Genomic DNA, 17975 nt, shown 5'->3' with positions numbered 1-17975 from the left:
TAATTGTGAGTTTTCCTGCTGAGAATTAGGATTCCCAGGTGCCAAGTGAGAGGTTCCTGAGCCCTGGGAGACTCACAGTGACTCTGTGAAGGGGACATAATCTAGGGCTAAGAAGGTATAAAGCAGATTGGACTCCAGGGAACTGAGGGAGTGTTTGGATACTGGTGGGCATGTATCAGGACAAAACAATGCTTTATAACCTTGATCCACATGGATCAGCCAGACATCTTTACCAGTTTGTTGATGTGCTCCCAGGGATGAATAGTCAAAGATTATCAACTGAATAGATATCTGGGTTTTATCAATTATTTATCTATGTTAATATGAAATTACTCATTTTCTCTCTCCTGATTTTTCTCATTGCTTTCCAGGAACAAATTTCTTGTTTTTCCTTAAGTATACCTGTTTCTCCTGGCTACTATCAAAATGGGCATTTTGTTATTGGAGGACTCTTTTCCCTCAGAGTGACTGCTAGAGACAGTAGATTTAAATTTGGACTTAATGATACAATGACTATACCGGAAGCTGTTATTGTGTAAGTGTTTGACTACTCTTTAAATTTCAGGATTTCATATATGTAAACAACATTTTGATCTCACCCTATTCTATTGCTTTCTTTCCAATGTCTCCTTCCTTCACTGTCATAGGTTCTCTGTCTGTCTGTCTGTCTCTCTGTTTGTCTGTCTGTCTTTCTCTCAGTCTCTCTCAAATTTTAATGTTCATTTAGGTATGCCAGTACTACAGGAGTATAGGGCATTATCTAGAGTCTAGACAAGCTGCTAGGCAAACCTGCTATGGAAACTGACTGTCCCTTCCATGGTAGCCACCAAATGCCAATAGCTACTCAGGCATGACTCTGTGTGCCTCTCCCCTACACATGCTGAATTCTCTTAAAAATGTAAGAAATTTTGAAAGCATTTTGCTGTCAAAAACAATTTTTATTTTTATTTATTTAGTGCATTGTATTGAGAACATTTTAGTTTTCCTGTTTAAATTTACTTGACACTATTTTGTTTTCAGTTGCTATTGGTGATCAAGCACTTTGTATTTTCCTGAGGTTTATCCTATTCTTTTTTTTTTTTTTTTTTTTTACTTTTGTGAATTTTGCTGCATTTATTTTTTTTTAATTTTTTTTATTTGATATAATTTATTTACATTTCAAATGATTTCCCCTTTTCTAGCCCCCCCCCACTCCCCGAAAGTCCCGTAAGCCCCCTTCTCTTCCCCTGTCCTCCCTCCCACCCCTTCCCAGTTCCCCGTTCTGGTTTTGCCGAATACTGCTTCACTGAGTCTTTCCAGAACCAGGGACCACTCCTCCTTTCTTCTTGTATCTCATTTGATGTGTGGATTATGTTTTCGGTATTCCAGTTTTCTAGGTTAATAACCACTTATTAGTGAGTGCATACCATGATTCACCTTTTGAGTCTGGGTTACCTCACTTAGTATGATGTTCTCTAGCTCCATCCATTTGCCTAAGAATTTCATGAATTCATTGTTTCTAATGGCTGAATAGTACTCCATTGTGCAGATATACCACATTTTTTGCATCCACTCTTCTGTTGAGGGATACCTGGGTTCTTTCCAGCATCTGGCAATTATAAATAGGGCTGCTATGAACATAGTAGAGCATGTATCCTTATTACATGGTGGGGAATCCTCTGGGTATATGCCCAGGAGTGGTATAGCAGGATCTTCTGGTTTGAAGACAGCATGAAAACTAAGTTTTAATGTTTGCTATCCCACATGCTTTCCTCTTCCATTTTATTTCTCAAACACAAATTGTAGAGTAAATATTGAAAAATATACATTTGATAGTTTGTGGTGGTGCAAAAGTTTAATCCCAAAACTTGAAAAGCAGAGGCAGGTGGATCTTTCTGAGCCTGAGTTTAAGCTAGACTACAGAAGGAGTTTAAATTAAACCTTGATTGAAAAAGCAAGATGCTGTCTCAAAAAAATTAAAAAACAAAAATAACAGATTTAATAACAAGTTGTACTACGAATCTTCTTTTATAGCACAATTTTCTCCATATTTTTAATATTGAACATACTACTTGTTTCCTGGAATGTCATGTACAATTTTTATATGAATTACGTTGCTATAAATAAAAATGCAGAATTTGAGAGGTAGAATGCAAGGAGCTTCTTAGAGAAAAGAGAGGGAGGTAAAGAATGTAATTATTTTTAATTATTAGAATAATATATATAAATTAATATAAATAATCATATTATGTACATTAAAAAGAACAGAAATTAATTAAAATAATTAATCAATATATTTAATTAATATAAAAACACAAAAAATGATCTTTCCAATTTTTCCTCCCAGGAATCTCACCAAAAATTATCAGCACATGCTAGCATTCATTTTTGCTATAGAAAAAATAAACAAGAACCCAAATATTCTATTCAATATGTCCCTGGGATTCTATCTCTTCAATGTTGACTTTTCTGAAAGAAAGGCCATGGAAAGTTCTATGGCTTTGCTCTCAGGAGAGAGCCCCCCAATTCCTAACTACAGCTGCAGGCCTGAGAAGACTGATAAGCTGGTTGCAGTGATAGGAGGCATTTCAACAGGAATATCAACTCAGATCTCCAGAGTTCTAAGTCTCTACAATGTTCCACAGGTACACAATTCATCCTGATTCTTAGGTTAAAGAAAGTAAGATAGTAATAAATGCTAATTAATCCAGTTATTGATTATTGATGGGGTATGGGACTGCTTAATAACTTTCTATTTTGTTTTCATTGTAACTCTGAAGAATAATTTATTCTTAATATAAAATCATTTGTAAAATAAATTTAATTTCAAAATCTTTAACACTGAAAAAAATATAAGTAAAAGTAATGACAGCCTGTATTCTTACCACTCCAAGAAAATTTCTTTTGTTAGTTACCATTTTCAATACTGTCTTTCTTCTGTATCCAGTTTTAGAGCATCACAAAGCATGAGGATATAATAATTGCATGCATGTATGTACACAGTAACTACTATGAACATATTCGTGATTATTTTACTGTGGTATCAGCTCATATTGCCACATAAGTTTCATTTATACGAAGAAGCATGCGTCAGACTTACTCTGGCTGGACATTTAGACTGTAATTTTCTCCTGTTGATAGGAAAGTTTTTACTTTTGTCTTTGTTTAAATATCTTTCTGTTGATCAGTACTGATTTCTTATAAACAATGCTAGAGAGGTAGCATTTATAAGTCAATTGCATCTTAATTTGTCATATATTTGGAAAGGTTTACTTAGAAATACATTAGTTTGCAAACAACACTGATCCAGTGCTTAATGTTTCCTAGTATCCTCAGTGAAGTAACTTAAATCTTAGTAAAATTAATTAGGCTGCCATGCTGTTTCAAGGTTTCCTTGTCCCATTTTATTATACATACTTACTTTGGTTGGCCCACACACTCTTGCCACTTCTCCCTGATCCCTGTCCTTCTTCATACACTTCTACCTCCAGTGTTCTACCTCACCATCACCTTTCTAGTTACCTAGACTCTATACATTACAAATGAATACATAGGTAGAAAGACAGACAGACACATTAAAAGAAAGGATACACATATCAAAAGAACATTCAATAATGCATTATTTCTCTTTCTGGGCCTAAATTATCTCACTAAATATAATCTTTTCCAATTGTATCTATTTTCAAGTAAATCACTTATCATTTTTCTTAACTTCTAAATAAAAGTCTATTGTATATTTGTACCATGCTTTCATTACCCCTTCATCTGTAGATAGGCTTATTCCATTAGTTGTCACTGGGTATAAAATAATTAACATGGGTGTATAAGTTTCTGGTAGGATATAGTGTACTTTAGGTATATGCTCAGAACGGGCTTAGCTGCGTCATATGGAAATCCTTTTTTTTTTTTCTAAATTCTTTGTTTACATTCCAAATGATTTTCCCTTTCCCGGTTCCCCTCTCCCCATATGTCCCATAAGCCCTCTTCTCTCCATTCATTCTACAATCACCTCCCTCCTTTTTCTCTGTCCTGGTACTCCCCTACAGTGCTGGATCAAGCCTTTTCAGGATCAGAGCCCTCTCCTTACTTCTTCATAGGTGTCATTTGATATGCTAATTGTGTCTTGGGTATTCAGAACTTCTGGGCTAATTAATATCCACTTATCTGTGATTGCATTCCATGTGTATTCTTTGGTGATTGGGTTACCTCACTTAGGTTGATATTTTCCAGTTCCAAACATTTGCCTACAAATTTCATGAATTCATTGTGTTTAATTGCTGAGTAGTATTCCATTGTGTAAATATCCAACATTTTCTGTATCCATTCCTCCTTTGAGGGACATCTGGGCTCTTTCCAGCTTCTGGCTATTATAAATAAGGCTGCTATGAACATAGTGGAGCATGTGTCTTTATTGCATGCTGGGGAATCCTCTTGGTATATGCCCAGGAGAGGTATATCAGGGTGCTCCAGAAGTGTCATGTCAAATTTTCTGAGGAACTGCCAGACTGATTTCCAAAGTGGTTGTACCATCTTATAGCCCCACCAGCAGTGGAGGAGTGTTCCTCTTTCTCCTCATCCTTGCCAACACCTGCTGTCTCCTGAGATTTGACTTCAGCCATTCTGACTGGTGTAAGTGAAATCTCAGGGTTGTTTTGATTTGCATTTACCTAAGGACTAATGAAGTTGAGCACTTCTTAAGGTGCCTCTTGGCCATCCGAATTTCTTCAGGTGAAAATTCATTGTTTAGATATGTACCCCCATTTTTAATAGGGTTATTTGGTTCTCTGGGGTCTAACTTCTTGAGTTCTTTATATATATTGGATATTAGCCCTCTATCAGATGTAGGGTTGGTGAATATCCTTTCCCAATTTGATGGTTGTCATTTTGTCCTTTTAACAGTGTCCTTTGCCTTACAGAAACTTTGTAATTTTATGAGGTCCAATTTGTCAATTCTTGATCTTAGAGCATAAGCTATTGGTGATTTGTTCAGGAACTTTTACCCTGTGCCCATGTCCTCAAGAGTCTTCCCCAGTTTCTTTTCTATTAGTTTCAGTGTGTCTGGTTTTACATGGGGGTCCTCGATCCACTTGGAGTGAAGTTTAGTACATGGAGATAAGAATGCATCAATTTGCATTCTTCTGCATGCTGACCTCCAATTGAACCAGCACCATTTGTTGAAAAGGCTATCTTTTTTCCACTGGATGTTTTTGGCTCCTTTGTCGAAGATCAAGTGACCATAGGTGTGTGGATTCATTTCTGGATCTTCAATTCTATTCCATTGGTCCACTTGTCTGTCACTGTACCAATACCATGCAGTTTTTAACACTATTGCCCTGTAGTATTGCTTGAAATCAGGGATACTGATTCCCCCAGAATTTCTTTTGTTGTTGAGAATAGTTTTAGCTATCCTGGGTTTTTTGTTATTCCAGATGAATTTGAGAATTGCTTTTTCTAACTCTGTGAAGATCTGAGTTGGGATTTTGATGGGGATTGTGCTGAATCTGTAGATCACTTTTGGCAAAATGGCCATTTTAACTATATTAATCCTGCTGCTCCACGAGCATGGCTGATTTTTCCATTTTCTGAGGACTTCTTCCATTTCCTTCTACAGAGTCTTGAAGTTTTTGTCATAAAGATCCTTCACATTTTTGGTAAGAGTCACCCCAAGTTGCATTATACTGCTTTTGGCTATTGTGAAGGGGTCATTTTCTTAATTTCTTTCTCAGCCTGCTTATCCTTTGAGTATAGGAAGGCTACTGATTTGCTTGAGTTGATTTTCTAACCTGCCACTTTGCTGAAGTTGTTTATCACCTGTAGGAGTTCTCTAGTGGAGTTTTTTGTGTCACTTAGGTAGACTATCATATCATCTGCAAATAATGAAAGTTTGACTTCTTTATTTCCAATTTGTATCCCTTTGACCTCCTTATGTTGTCTAATTGCCTGAGCTAGTACCTCAAGTACAACAGTGAAAAGATAAGGAGAAAGGGGGCAGCCTTGTCTAGTCCCTTATTTTAGTGGGATTGCTTCAAGTTTCTCTCCATTTAGTTTGATGCTGGCTACTGGTTTGCCGTATATTGCTTTTACTATGTTTAGGTATGGGCCTTGAATTCCTGTTATTTCCAAGACTTTAAACATGAAAGGATGCTGAATTTTGTCAAATGCTTTTTCAGCATCCAATGAAATTACCATGTGGCTTTTTTCTTTGAGTTTGTTTATGTAGTGGATTGCATTGATGGATTTCCATATATTGAACCAACCCTGCATCCCTGGGATAAAGCCCACTTGATCATGGTGGATGATTGTTTTTATGTGCTCTTTGATTCGGTTGGCAAGAATTTTATTGAGTATTTTTGCATCGATGTTCATAAGGGAAATTGATCTGAAGTTCTCTTTCTTTGTTGAATATTTGTGTGGTTTTTGTATCATCGCAATGGTGGCTTCATAGAAGGAGTTGGGCAGTGTTACTTCTGTTTCTATTTTGTGGAATAGTTTGAAGAGTATTGGTGTTAGGTATTCTTTGAAGGTCTGATAGAATTCTGCACTGAAACCATCTTGTCCTGTTCTTTTTTTTGTTGGAAGACTTTCTATGACCCCTTCTATTTCTTTAAGGGTTATGGGACTGTTTAGATGATGTACTTGGTCCTGATTTAATTTTGGTATTTGGTATCTGTCAAGGAAATTTTCCATTTCCTCCAGATTCTCAAGTTGTGTTGAGTACCGGTTTTTGTAGTAGGATCTGATGATTCTTTGGTTTTCCTCAGTTTCTGTTGTTATATGCCCCTTTTCATTTCTAATTTTGTTAATTTGGATACATTCTCTGTGCCCTTTCATCAGTCTGTCTAAGGTTTTATCTATCTGGTTGATTTTCTCAAAGAACCAGCTCCTGGATAAGTTGATTCTTTGTATGGTTCTCTTTGTTTCCACTTGATTGATTTCAGCCCTAAGTTTAATGATTTCCTGTCTTCTACTCCTCCTGGGTGTATTGCTTTCTTTTTGTTCCACGGCTTTCAGGTGTATTGTTAAGCTGCGAGTGTATGCTCTCTCCATTTTCTTTTTGTAGGCACTCAGAGCTATGAGATTTCCTCTTAGCACTGCTTTCATTGTGTCCCAAAGATTTGGGTATGTTGTGCCTTCATTTTCATTAAATTCTAAAAAGTCTCTGATTCCTCTCTTTATTTCTTCTTTGGCCAAGGTGTCATTGAGTAGAGTATTGTTCAGTTTCTATGTGTATGTGGGCTTTCTTTTGTTTTTGTTGCTATTGAAAACCACTCTTACTCCATAGTGATCTGATAGGAGGCATGGGATTAGTTCGATCTTCTTATATTTGTTGAGTTCTGTCTTGTGAGCAATTATCTGGTTGATTTTGGAGAAGGTACCATGAGGTGCTGAGAAAAAAGGTCTATTCTTTTGCTTTGGGATGAAATGTTTTATATATATATATATATATATATATATATATATATATATATATATATATATATATATATATGTTAAATCCAATTGGTCCAAAGCTTCAATTTGTTTCACTGTATCCCTGTTTAGTTTCTGTTTTCTTGATTGGTCCATTGAGGAGAGTGCAGTGTTGAAGTCACCCACAATTATTGTGTTAGGTGAAATGTGTGCTTTGTGCTTTAGTAAAGTTATTTTTATGAATGAGGTTGACCTTGCTTTTGGAGCATATATGTTCAGGATTGAGAGTTCTTCTTGGTGTATTTTTCCTTTGACCAGCAAGAAGTGTCCTTCACTGTCTCTTTTGATGACTTTGGGTTGAATGTCAATTTTATCTGATATTAGAGTAGCTACTCTGGCTTGTTTCCTGAGATTATTTGCTTATAAAACTGTCTTCCAGCCTTTTACTTTAAGGTAGTGTTTGTCTTTGACACTGAGGTGTGTTTTCTGTATGCAGCAAAATGTAGCGTCCTGTTTAAGTGTCCAGTCTTTTAGTCCATGTTTTTTTTAATTGGGAAATTGAGTTTATTGATATTAAGAGCTATTAAGGAATAGTGATTATTACTTCCTGTCATTTTTGATGTTATTTTTTATATTTGATAGTTATCTTCTTTTCGGTTTGATGAAAGTTTACTATCTTGCTTTTTTCAGGGTGAAGTTTCCCTCCCTGTATTAGTGTTTTCCCCCTATTATCCTCTGTTGGGCTGGGTTTGTGGAAAGATACTGTGTAAATGTGTTTTTGTCATGGAATATCTTAGTTTCTCCATCTAAGGTGATTGAGAGTTTTGCTGGATATAGTAGTTTTGGCTGGCATTTGTGTTTTCTTAGAGTCTGCATGAGATCTGCCCAGGATCTTCTAGCTTTCATAGTCTCTGGTGAGAAGTCTGGTGTGATTCTGATAGTTGTTCCTTTATATGTTACTTGGCCTTTTTCTCTTACATCTTCTAATATTCTTTCTTTGTTTAGTACATTTGGGGTTTTGATAATTATGTGATGGGAGATATTTCTGTTCTGGTCCAGTCTGTTTGGAGTTCTGTAGGCTTCTTGTATATTCATGGGTATCTCTCTCTCTTTAGATTATGGATGATTTCTTCCATAATTTTGTTGAAAATATTTGCTGGTCCTTTAAGTTGTACATTTTCACTCTCATCTAAGCCTATAATCCTTTGGTTTGACCTTCTTATTGTGTCCTGGATTTCCTGGATGTTTTGGGTTACAAGCTTTTTACATTTTGCATTATCTTTGACTGTTGAGTCTATTCTTTCTATGGAAATTTTGACATCTGAGATTCTTTCTTCTATCTCTTGCATTCCTTTTTTGATATTTGTGTCTATGGCCCCTGATTTCTTCCCAAGGTTTTTTATGTCCAATGTTGTCTCCCTTTGAGATTTCTTAGTTGTTTCTACATCTGGTTTTAGATCCTGAATGGTTTTGCTCAGTTCCTTCACTTGCTTGTTTTCTGTTTTCCTCTAATTTTTTAAGAGAATTTTGTTTCCTCTTTCATGACCTCTGCCTATTGACCTATTGAAAAATACAAGTTTTCCTGTATTTCTTTAAGTGATTTTTGCATTTCCTCCATACTGACTTATGTTGTTTCATTTTTATTATTAATTTTTACCTAGTTGTTTATTTTTGAGACATTCTCACTATGCAAGTTTGCCCAGTCTTGAACTTCCTTTGTAGCCCAAGATAGCATTAGAGATCTCCTCATGCCTTTGCTTGCCCAGGGCTAGGATTAAAATCATACTCCTTCATGCTTGACTTCATTTTTATTTTTATAAGTTTTTATGAGTTGTTTTTTTAAATATTTGTCATTTTATTTATTTACATTTCAATTTTTTTTCTCCCTTTCCAGTCTCACCTCCCTAAACCCTCCATCCCATCTCCCTTCTTGACTCTAAGTGGGTTATTTTGCAACCACCCACCCACTCTGGCCTCATTCCTGTAGCGTCTTCCTTTACTGGGACAACAAACCTCCATAGAAACAAGTGCCTCCCCTTCCTTTGGTACCAGATAAGGCACTCTGATACATATGTAAAATGATCCATGGAACCAACCCTGAATACCATGTGGTTGTTGGTAGTTTAGTCCATGGGATCTTAGAGGTATCCAGTTACTTGATATTGTTCTTTATATTGTGTTGCCATCCCTTTCAGCTCCTTTAGTCCTTCCACTAACTCTTCCACTGGGGTCCCCAGGTTCAATCCAATGGTTGGCAGAGTTTCAACTTCTGTCTTTCTCCACGTGCTGGCAGAACCTCTCAGAGGACAGCTGTACTAAATCCTCTCTGCAAGCGTTTGGCATCAGCAATAGTGTCAGGCTTTGCTATCTGCAGATGTCATGGATTCCAAGGTCAGGCAATCTCTGGATGGCCTTCGCTTCAGTCTCTCCTCCATTTTTGTTTTTTTTGGTTTTTTGTTTGTTTGTTTGTTTGTTTGTTTTTGTTTGTTTGTTTGTTTTTTGGCCAAAGCTTCCTTTAGACTTTAAGTATTCTGTGTTAAATATTTTGAGATTCATGAGTGGTCCCAGGTCCCATCCCTCAACTGTTATCCATACGTATCTTCTGGAGTTGTTCTCCTCAGGATCAATCATCCTGCTCTTGGGTATTGTAGCTAATGTCATCCCAATTGGGTCTTAGGAGCCTTTCACATCTCTGGCATTTGGAACTTTCTGGTGGTTTCTGTCACCTGATTGTTCCCTATGATGGAACATACTAAGGTTTGGGGCTAATATCCACTTATCAGTTAGTGTCTACCATGTATGTCATTTTGGGTCTGGGTTACCTTATATAGGATGATATTTTCTATTTCAACTCATTTGCCTGCAAAATTTGTGAAATCTTCATTATTATGAGCTGAGCACTATTCCATTTTGTAACTGTCCCATAGTTTCTGTATCCATTCTTTCATTGAAAGACATTAGGGTACTTTCCTGCTTATGGCTATTATAAATATGGTTGTCATGAACATAATGGAGCATGTACTTGTTATTTGCTGGGGCATCTTTTTCAGGTATATGACTAGTAGTAATATAACTGTGTCTTCATGAATTTTATTTCTTCTTTTAAATATGTAATTTTTGACCTACGCTTATTATGACATTTATAATGATACAATTATTTATAAGAAATGTGTATATAACTGTACTAGGCTCATTTTGGCCACAGAATTATTTACATTCCAAATGTTGCCCTTTTCCTGGTCTCCCTCCCAGAGTTTTTAACCCCATTCCCCCTACCCTTGGCCTCTGAGATTGTGCTTATCCATCCCTACCACCCACAACATGTGCCCTTTCATCTCCCTTCCATACAGTATCCAGTCTCTACAGGATTAAGCACATTCTCTCCCACGGAGGCCAGAGTAGGCAGTTCTCTGCTACATATTGGATGTGGGTCCACAGACCAACCCATGTATGTTCTTGGGTGGGCTGCCTAGTCTCTGGGAGTTCCCAGGGATCTGGGCTAATTTATATTGTTAGTCTTCCTATGGGGTTGCCCTCCCCTTCATCTCTTTCAGTCTTATCCCTATCTTCTCAATAGGGTTCCACAACTTTAGTCCAATGGGTGGCTGTAAGTATCTGAGCCTGTCTCCGTTAGCTACTGATCAAGGCTCTCAGTGCACAGTCATGCTACATTCCCGTCTGAAGTACAACAAAACATCACCAATAGTGTTATGGTTTAGTTGCCAACCATGGGATGGATCTCAAGTTGTCCAATCACTCAATGTACTCTCCTTCTCTCTCTGCTGCATTTTTGTCCCTGCTTTAGTTTTAGGCAAGAACATTTCTTAGTCAAAAAATTTGAGGATAGTTCAGTGATGCCATGCCTCTACTTGGGGCCCTATCTCTTTGGCTAATTCTAATGCAAAGCAACTCTGTACTTTTTGGCTAATATCTACTTATCACTGAGTATAAACATTTTGAGTCTGTCCTTTTGGGTCTGGGTTACCTCAACCAGAGTGATATTTTCTAGTTCTTTCCATCTTCCTATAAAATTCATGATGTCCTCCTTTTTATTAGTTGAAATTCAAATTTTTCTCTTTCACCTCTGGCTAGCTGGCTGCCTGTGGCTGAAACTTACATACATAGCCTAACAAAAATTCAATATAGTCACGGTGTCCTGAGACATTTTTATCGTTTCTTTTAGTAATCTCCTCACACACTTTTTAAGCTTGAACTCTGTAGCTGGCAGTACTGTATTGCAGACGATATTCTATTTATGTTTTTTTCTTTTATCACTTTGGAATTTTTGTTTGCGTTTTTCTGTGTAGAATAAGTACACCATCTCTCGTGTATGCAAATGATTCCCTAGTATATGCAAATCATTTCAACTTTACCTGTGACAGAAAATCCCTTCTTTCAATTTCTTGTTTCTCCAGCCTAAGTGCTGTATGACTGTTCTTTTTTTTTTATTCGATATATTTTTTATTTACATTTCAAATGAATTCCCTTTTTCTGGCCCCCCACTCCTCGAAAGTCCCATAAGCCCTCTCCCCTCCCCCGTTCTCCCATCTACCCCTTCCCACTTCCCTGTTCTGGCTTTGTCTTATATTGCTACACTGAGTCTTTCCAGAACCAGGGGCCACTCCTCTGTTCTTCTTTGACATCATTGGATGTGTGGATTATGTTTTGGGTATTACAATTTTCTAAGCTAATATCCACTTATTAGTGAATGCATACCGTGATTATTCTTTTGAGACTGGGTTACCTCACTTAGTGTGATGTTCTCCAGCTCCATCCATTTGTCTAAGAATTTCATGAATTCATTGTTTCTAATGGCTGAATAGTACTGTATTATGTATATATAGCACATATTTTTTCATCCATTCTTCCGTTGAGGGCTATCTAGGTCCTTTCCAGGTTATGGCTATTATAAATAGAGCTGCTATGAACATAGTGGAGCATGTATCCTTATTACATGCTGGGGAATTCTCTGGGTATATGCCCAGGAGTGGTATAGCAGGGTCTTCTGTATCCTGAGTCTTACATCTTTCTTTCTTGATTAACTTTCACATTTTCAGAGCACATTTTTAAGTTGAAGAAAATTTACAAAGGTTGTTCTATAGTGGGTTTTCATTTGACTTCTTGAATAGTAATTATCAGGTTTATTTAGGTATCTCTTTTTCCTTTAGTTTTTCTCCATATTTTAAAATTTCTCCACCTAAGGCCTGTTTGCTAGGTTCTATTTAGATTCAGAATTGATTATCTTATTGCATGTACCTGCTTATGTGAGCCTTGTTTATGTTTTTTGTGAATATTGGTTACTCTATGGTACAGAGTAACTCATGCCTTTTTTCTTACTCTCTTTGATTCCTAATACTGAGGAATTATGGCCTCATGGAGATGCCATAGTTATTTGTTTTGTCTCTCTCTGAGTCTCCCTCTCCCCCTTTATGTCTTTATCTCAGTCTCAGTCTCTGTCTCTCTCTTTCAGTGTGTTTGCCTGTGTGAATGTGTATGTGTGCATAGGTGTGTGATTGTATTTGACCATGTACATGTGTGTGTATGTGTGTTTGTGTGGTATGTGTGGCACATATGATGTATGTCAGGACTATGTAGGTAGGCATGTCAGTATACCTGAATTTCTTCCTTCATCACTTTCTCCACTGTTGTTTGGAATCAGGATACTGAATCAGAAGGTTGAGATTTTGAGCTGACTAGTCAGAAAGCTCTAGGGATTTACCTGTCTCCACCCTGTCATGTTAGCGTACGCGCACTCAGAGCCATGTCTGACTTGTTATGGGGATGCTGAAGATTCTACTGTAGGCACTTCTGCTTGTAAAGCAAGCACTTCAAACCCACTAATGACCTTTCAGCCTCATGATATATATACTACAATACAATGGATTTGTCATAACATCTTCATGCATGTATAGCATTATAAATTGTTTTTCAGTCTCCTCAGCACTGACTTTGGTCTATTGGACTCTACAGTCATAATTTGATGTTGAGGTTAGCTCCCAGACACCAAAACAGTGAATTAAATCTTCCCTCCATAAACTACCTGAGCCAAACCTCTTCTTACATAACTATTCAGTGTCTTGCCATTGTGACCTTCTGTTTTGACCCCTTCCTCTGAGGCAACCTCATCCAGGCCTGTTCACTTTCCTCCAGACTCTGTGAGGTGCTGTCACTCCACATTCTCAGCCCCCACAGTAGGTCAGTGTTAGATGATCAGTTCTCTCCTGAGAGGACAGTGTGCCATAGCCCTTTGAGTCATAGAGAGTGACAAAGTATAGCTCTTCAGTTTTTTCAGTCCATCTCCCTGAAGAACAGCATCTTCCTGAGAGCAACACCTGGATTCAACTCTAAAAGTACCCTGGACTTGTCCTGTGAGAAGGACAACAGGTCTCTAGCACAGACCCTTGCCTTTTTTTTTTTTTTGAATTTCATTTGTCACATTTTGACATATTTTTTAAATTTATGGTTGAAAAGTATTTCATTCAGATTTTTAGATATATATTGATTTAACATAATTTGTTAATTCAGAAAACATAATTCAAATTATGTTTTATTAATTAATTTATTTCATGGAACTCAGAAACTTGTTATATGAGTTTATTAATATAAAATTTTTATTGTCATGTGTCACCTATTTACATTTCTTACTTTTGTGCATTTACTAAATATAGAGTATTTCTTTATGCCACTGTATTCTTCCTCAAAGTATTCATGTTTTCTTCATTTTGTGATTTCTTGTTTTGCATTACTTTTTCTTCTCCACATCCAACACTTTCTCCCAATCAATTAACATATATATTGAGTGTCTGTATTCAATTATCATGATTTTGGGTCCAATAAGTGAAATGTTTACTAAACATCTAAACTCAGATGCCTTTGGAGAAGTCAGTGCATAGAACCAGGGCATGAAATGTAGTTTACGGCATGACCTAGGGGGCATCTGATTTTAGGAGATTATTATTTAGGGAATTTGTATGGAAAGGAGACCAACTTCCAGTCTGAGCCATGAATACCAGTATATTCTGATACCACCAGTGTAGAGAGAGATAGAAGATTCAGTAAGTCAGACAAAATGTGTTGGCCAATCCTTGGAAATATACTCCCAGACTAAAGTAAGAATCCTGGAACTCATTAAAGAACATATACATAGGAAAAGGAATGTTTTATGCCAGTATTAGATTAATAGAAGTGAGTCATTTCATATAGCAGATTAGGTAATTAATGCTCTATCCTGTCCCCTATCCCAAAGGTGATGCCCTAAAGTCCATAGGAATGGCACTGTAGACAACTCAGCTGACATTTTCTGGTAAGAAGGATAGCAACATGATGGGGTGACCAGACAGTCCTGTCAAAGGAGACTTTATAACAATCACTGAGGTCGACAGTCAGCCTTCTAACCTAAGCAAGCTTATTTTAAGATAGTTGACTATGGATTAAAAGAGACAAAAGACTTAGGAACATCAATAGTGGATTTTACAATGCTCCATAGATTCCTCTTTATTAGTTTGTTATGGATTTGTGACATCAAGTAAAAGACCTTTAGTGTTAATGTTTCTCCACTTCTATTATCAGGAAGATGAAAGTTTTGAAGTGGCAGATTTGCAACTGGTGGTATTTGACTGGTATTACCTGAATGGAGATCAGGAGATAGACACTCTGTTGCCTTTTTTTCATATGTTCTATAAACGGACAAAGAAAACTGTATATTTTGTATGTTGTAAAGAGTAAGTGACATAAGTAACAAATTGGTATTACCTAGTAAAGTTATTTAACTGTTCAATATCTCCTAAGTGCATAAGCAGAAAAGGTAAACCAAATCATTTGAAAATAAATCTAATTGTCTTGACTTATACAGTAACTTTCTTTCTGTTCAGATCAGCTATGCTCCATTTGATGTGAGTCTTGGGACCAGAGTCCAGCTCAAGTCTGCTTACCAGTTTCCTGTGCACACTGCAGCTCTGTACCAGGGAATTATTCAACTGCTGCTATACTTCACTTGGGTCTGGGTTGGTCTGGTGGTTCCAGATGATATGAGGGGAGAACTCTTCATTAAAGAAATCACAAAAGAGATGGTCAGCCATGGAATTTGTGTTGCATTTTCAGAAAAGGGTCCAGTATTTACTTCTGGTGTTGTAGTAGGCTGGTACCAATTATTATTAAGTATCACATTGACACGTGTTGTCCTTGCATTTGGTGACACTCATGACTTTCTGACACTTGTCTCTCTCATCCTTTGCTTTGCTGTTTTTGGTAATGTCTGGATCACAACTTCTGATTGGTATACCATCACATTACCCTTTCAACAAAATCGAATTTATACATCCTTTGGTGGAGCATTATCATTTTCAGTTCACAAGGATGAAATTCTGGGATTCAAGGATTTTCAAAGAAGTGTTCAACCTAGAAAATACCCTCATGATATCTTTATCCAATGTGTGTGGTCGATTTTATTTGAATGTCCACATTTCTATGAGCATGGAGTAAAGGAACTAAGTCAATGTGAGCAAAATGGCAGCCTGAGCACACGATCTGTGAAGGTTTGGGATATGAGTACCTCACCCTTGAGCTACAAAGTCCATGCAGCTGTGTATGCCATTGCCCATGCACTCCATGAGGAGCTGTCACTCAGAGTGAATGGAGAGTCACTGGATAAAAGTGGACTCCAGGCTCCTCTCCCATGGAAGGTAAAAATAGCTATGTTTATGTTTTCCTAGAATATTGGGTGCTTGCTTTTAATATCTGCATTTTGGTTCCTAATCTGTCATAGTTAATGTTAGAAATGCATTCCTTATGCTTGCATGCTTCTTTATGTTACGTTCTCCTTCTCAACATTTTCATGTTTATTCATAAACATTAGGTATCATAAAGAAATAGAAAAAAAAAACATGTCCTAGGGTTTAAAGTTGAGCTAACATTTCTACCAAAAACAGCAAAGCAAAGGATGAGAGAGACAAGTGTCAGAAAGTCATGAGTGTCACCAAATGCAAGGACAACACGTGTCAATGTGATACTTAATAATAATTGGTACCAGCCTACTACAACACCAGAAGTAAATACTGGACCCTTTTCTACAAATGCAACACAAATTCCATGGCTGACCATCTCTTTTGTGATTTCTTTAATGAGCTAACATATCTCAATATGTTCATGATGTTGAGAAAATGGTATTTCTAGTTTAAGAAAATTCAAAACATAATATTTATGTTATTTAATTTTCACATCTTTTATTACTGCTTTTAATGTTCTGTGAAGTAATGATATACACAACAGAGGAGACTTGTAGAAGTGCAAATGTGGCATATTTTAAGGGTTTTAGGAACCTTTGATGCCAAAAGTTTGTTTTGTTTTGATAAACAGAACCTAGAAGAAGACATAGCTTCTCTGAGAATAGACAATATAATCCATGCCTGTTCTCCAGCCTACAGGAGGCTGAGGCAGAAGGGTCATGAGTTTGAAGCCAGTCTGGGCTGTACAGTCTCTCCTTGGTTGCATGATGAAGCCTCTTTGATGAGAACTGGACTAGTTCCTGCTCTATGACTATAGCAGGATATCCTTAGAATTCTGTTCTTTGACTTGTTGCTGTCATTGTGTTCTATGGCATTTGGTTCTCTCTTAGGTCTCTGAGCCACCCAGCTTCAGATTCCTGGCAATCCAGGCAGTGTCTTTCATGGGTTGCCTCATGTCTTGAGCCTCAAGTTAAACCAGTCATTGGTTGGTCAGTCTCACACATTCTGAGCCACCATTGCCCCAGTACATCTTGCAGTCAGAACACATTCTGAGTCTAAGGTTTGGTGAATGGGTTGGTGTCCCACATGTACCACTGAGAGCTTTCCAGGTTACAGAAGATGGCCATTTCAGGTTCCATATCCTCCATTACTATGTTATCACTAAGGTGACCCTCATAGGTTTCTGGAACTTCCATTTCACTAGTTTTGACATCGACTCTCAATGCCCCAATATTCCATCTCTCTCTGTGTCTCTCTGTCCATACCCTCTTCCTGTGTCCTGCCCTTCCCAATTTTTTTCCTTCTTTTTCCCATCTCCACACACCCTCTAGCCTACCCAACAAATCTTTTGCATTCCCAGTGATATTCATTTGACAAGTCTACCCCAACCCCAAGAACTCACCTTGTTATTTATCCTCTCCAGAGTAGTATTCCATTATGCAAATAGACCACATTTTCTTTATCCATTCTTCCACTGAAAAACATCTACTTTGCTTCTAGTTTTCTAATATTTTAAACAATGATACTATGAACTAATTGATCAACTTTCCTTTTGGTAAGATATAGTGTCCATTGAGTATATGCTCAACAGTGGTATAGATGTGTCTTGAGGTAGATAGATTCCCAATTTTCTGAGGACCTATCATAATTGTTTCTAGAGTGGCTATACAAGTTTGCACTCCCTTAATCAATGTAATTGTGTTCCCCTTGATCCATTTCCTTGCCACCATAAGCCATCATTTTATCATTGATTTTAGCCATATTGACATGTGTACAATAGAAGCTCAAACTAATTTTGATTTGCATTTCCCTAATGAATAAGGATGACGAATATTATTTTTATATGTTTCTCACACCTTTGAG

The 17975-nt window shown here is 37.1% G+C and overlaps 1 protein-coding gene across 1 annotated transcript in view; it reads left to right on the top strand.

Annotated features, from left to right (window-relative positions):
* Positions 1-323: 323 nt before the first annotated feature.
* LOC127677643 (vomeronasal type-2 receptor 26-like) overlaps positions 324-17975 on the top strand; it is a 31505-nt gene continuing 13853 nt past the window's right edge. The window contains exons 1-3 of the mRNA XM_052172681.1: positions 324-535; positions 2327-2624; positions 15261-16070. Coding sequence (XP_052028641.1) covers positions 324-535; positions 2327-2624; positions 15261-16070 — 1320 coding nt within the window. The remainder of the gene's footprint in view (positions 536-2326; positions 2625-15260; positions 16071-17975) is intronic.

The sequence above is a fragment of the Apodemus sylvaticus genome, chromosome 2 (genome assembly GCF_947179515.1).
Source record: "Apodemus sylvaticus chromosome 2, mApoSyl1.1, whole genome shotgun sequence".
In the NCBI taxonomy this organism is placed as follows: domain Eukaryota; kingdom Metazoa; phylum Chordata; class Mammalia; order Rodentia; family Muridae; genus Apodemus; species Apodemus sylvaticus.
This window is presented reverse-complemented; position numbering and strand designations above follow the sequence as displayed.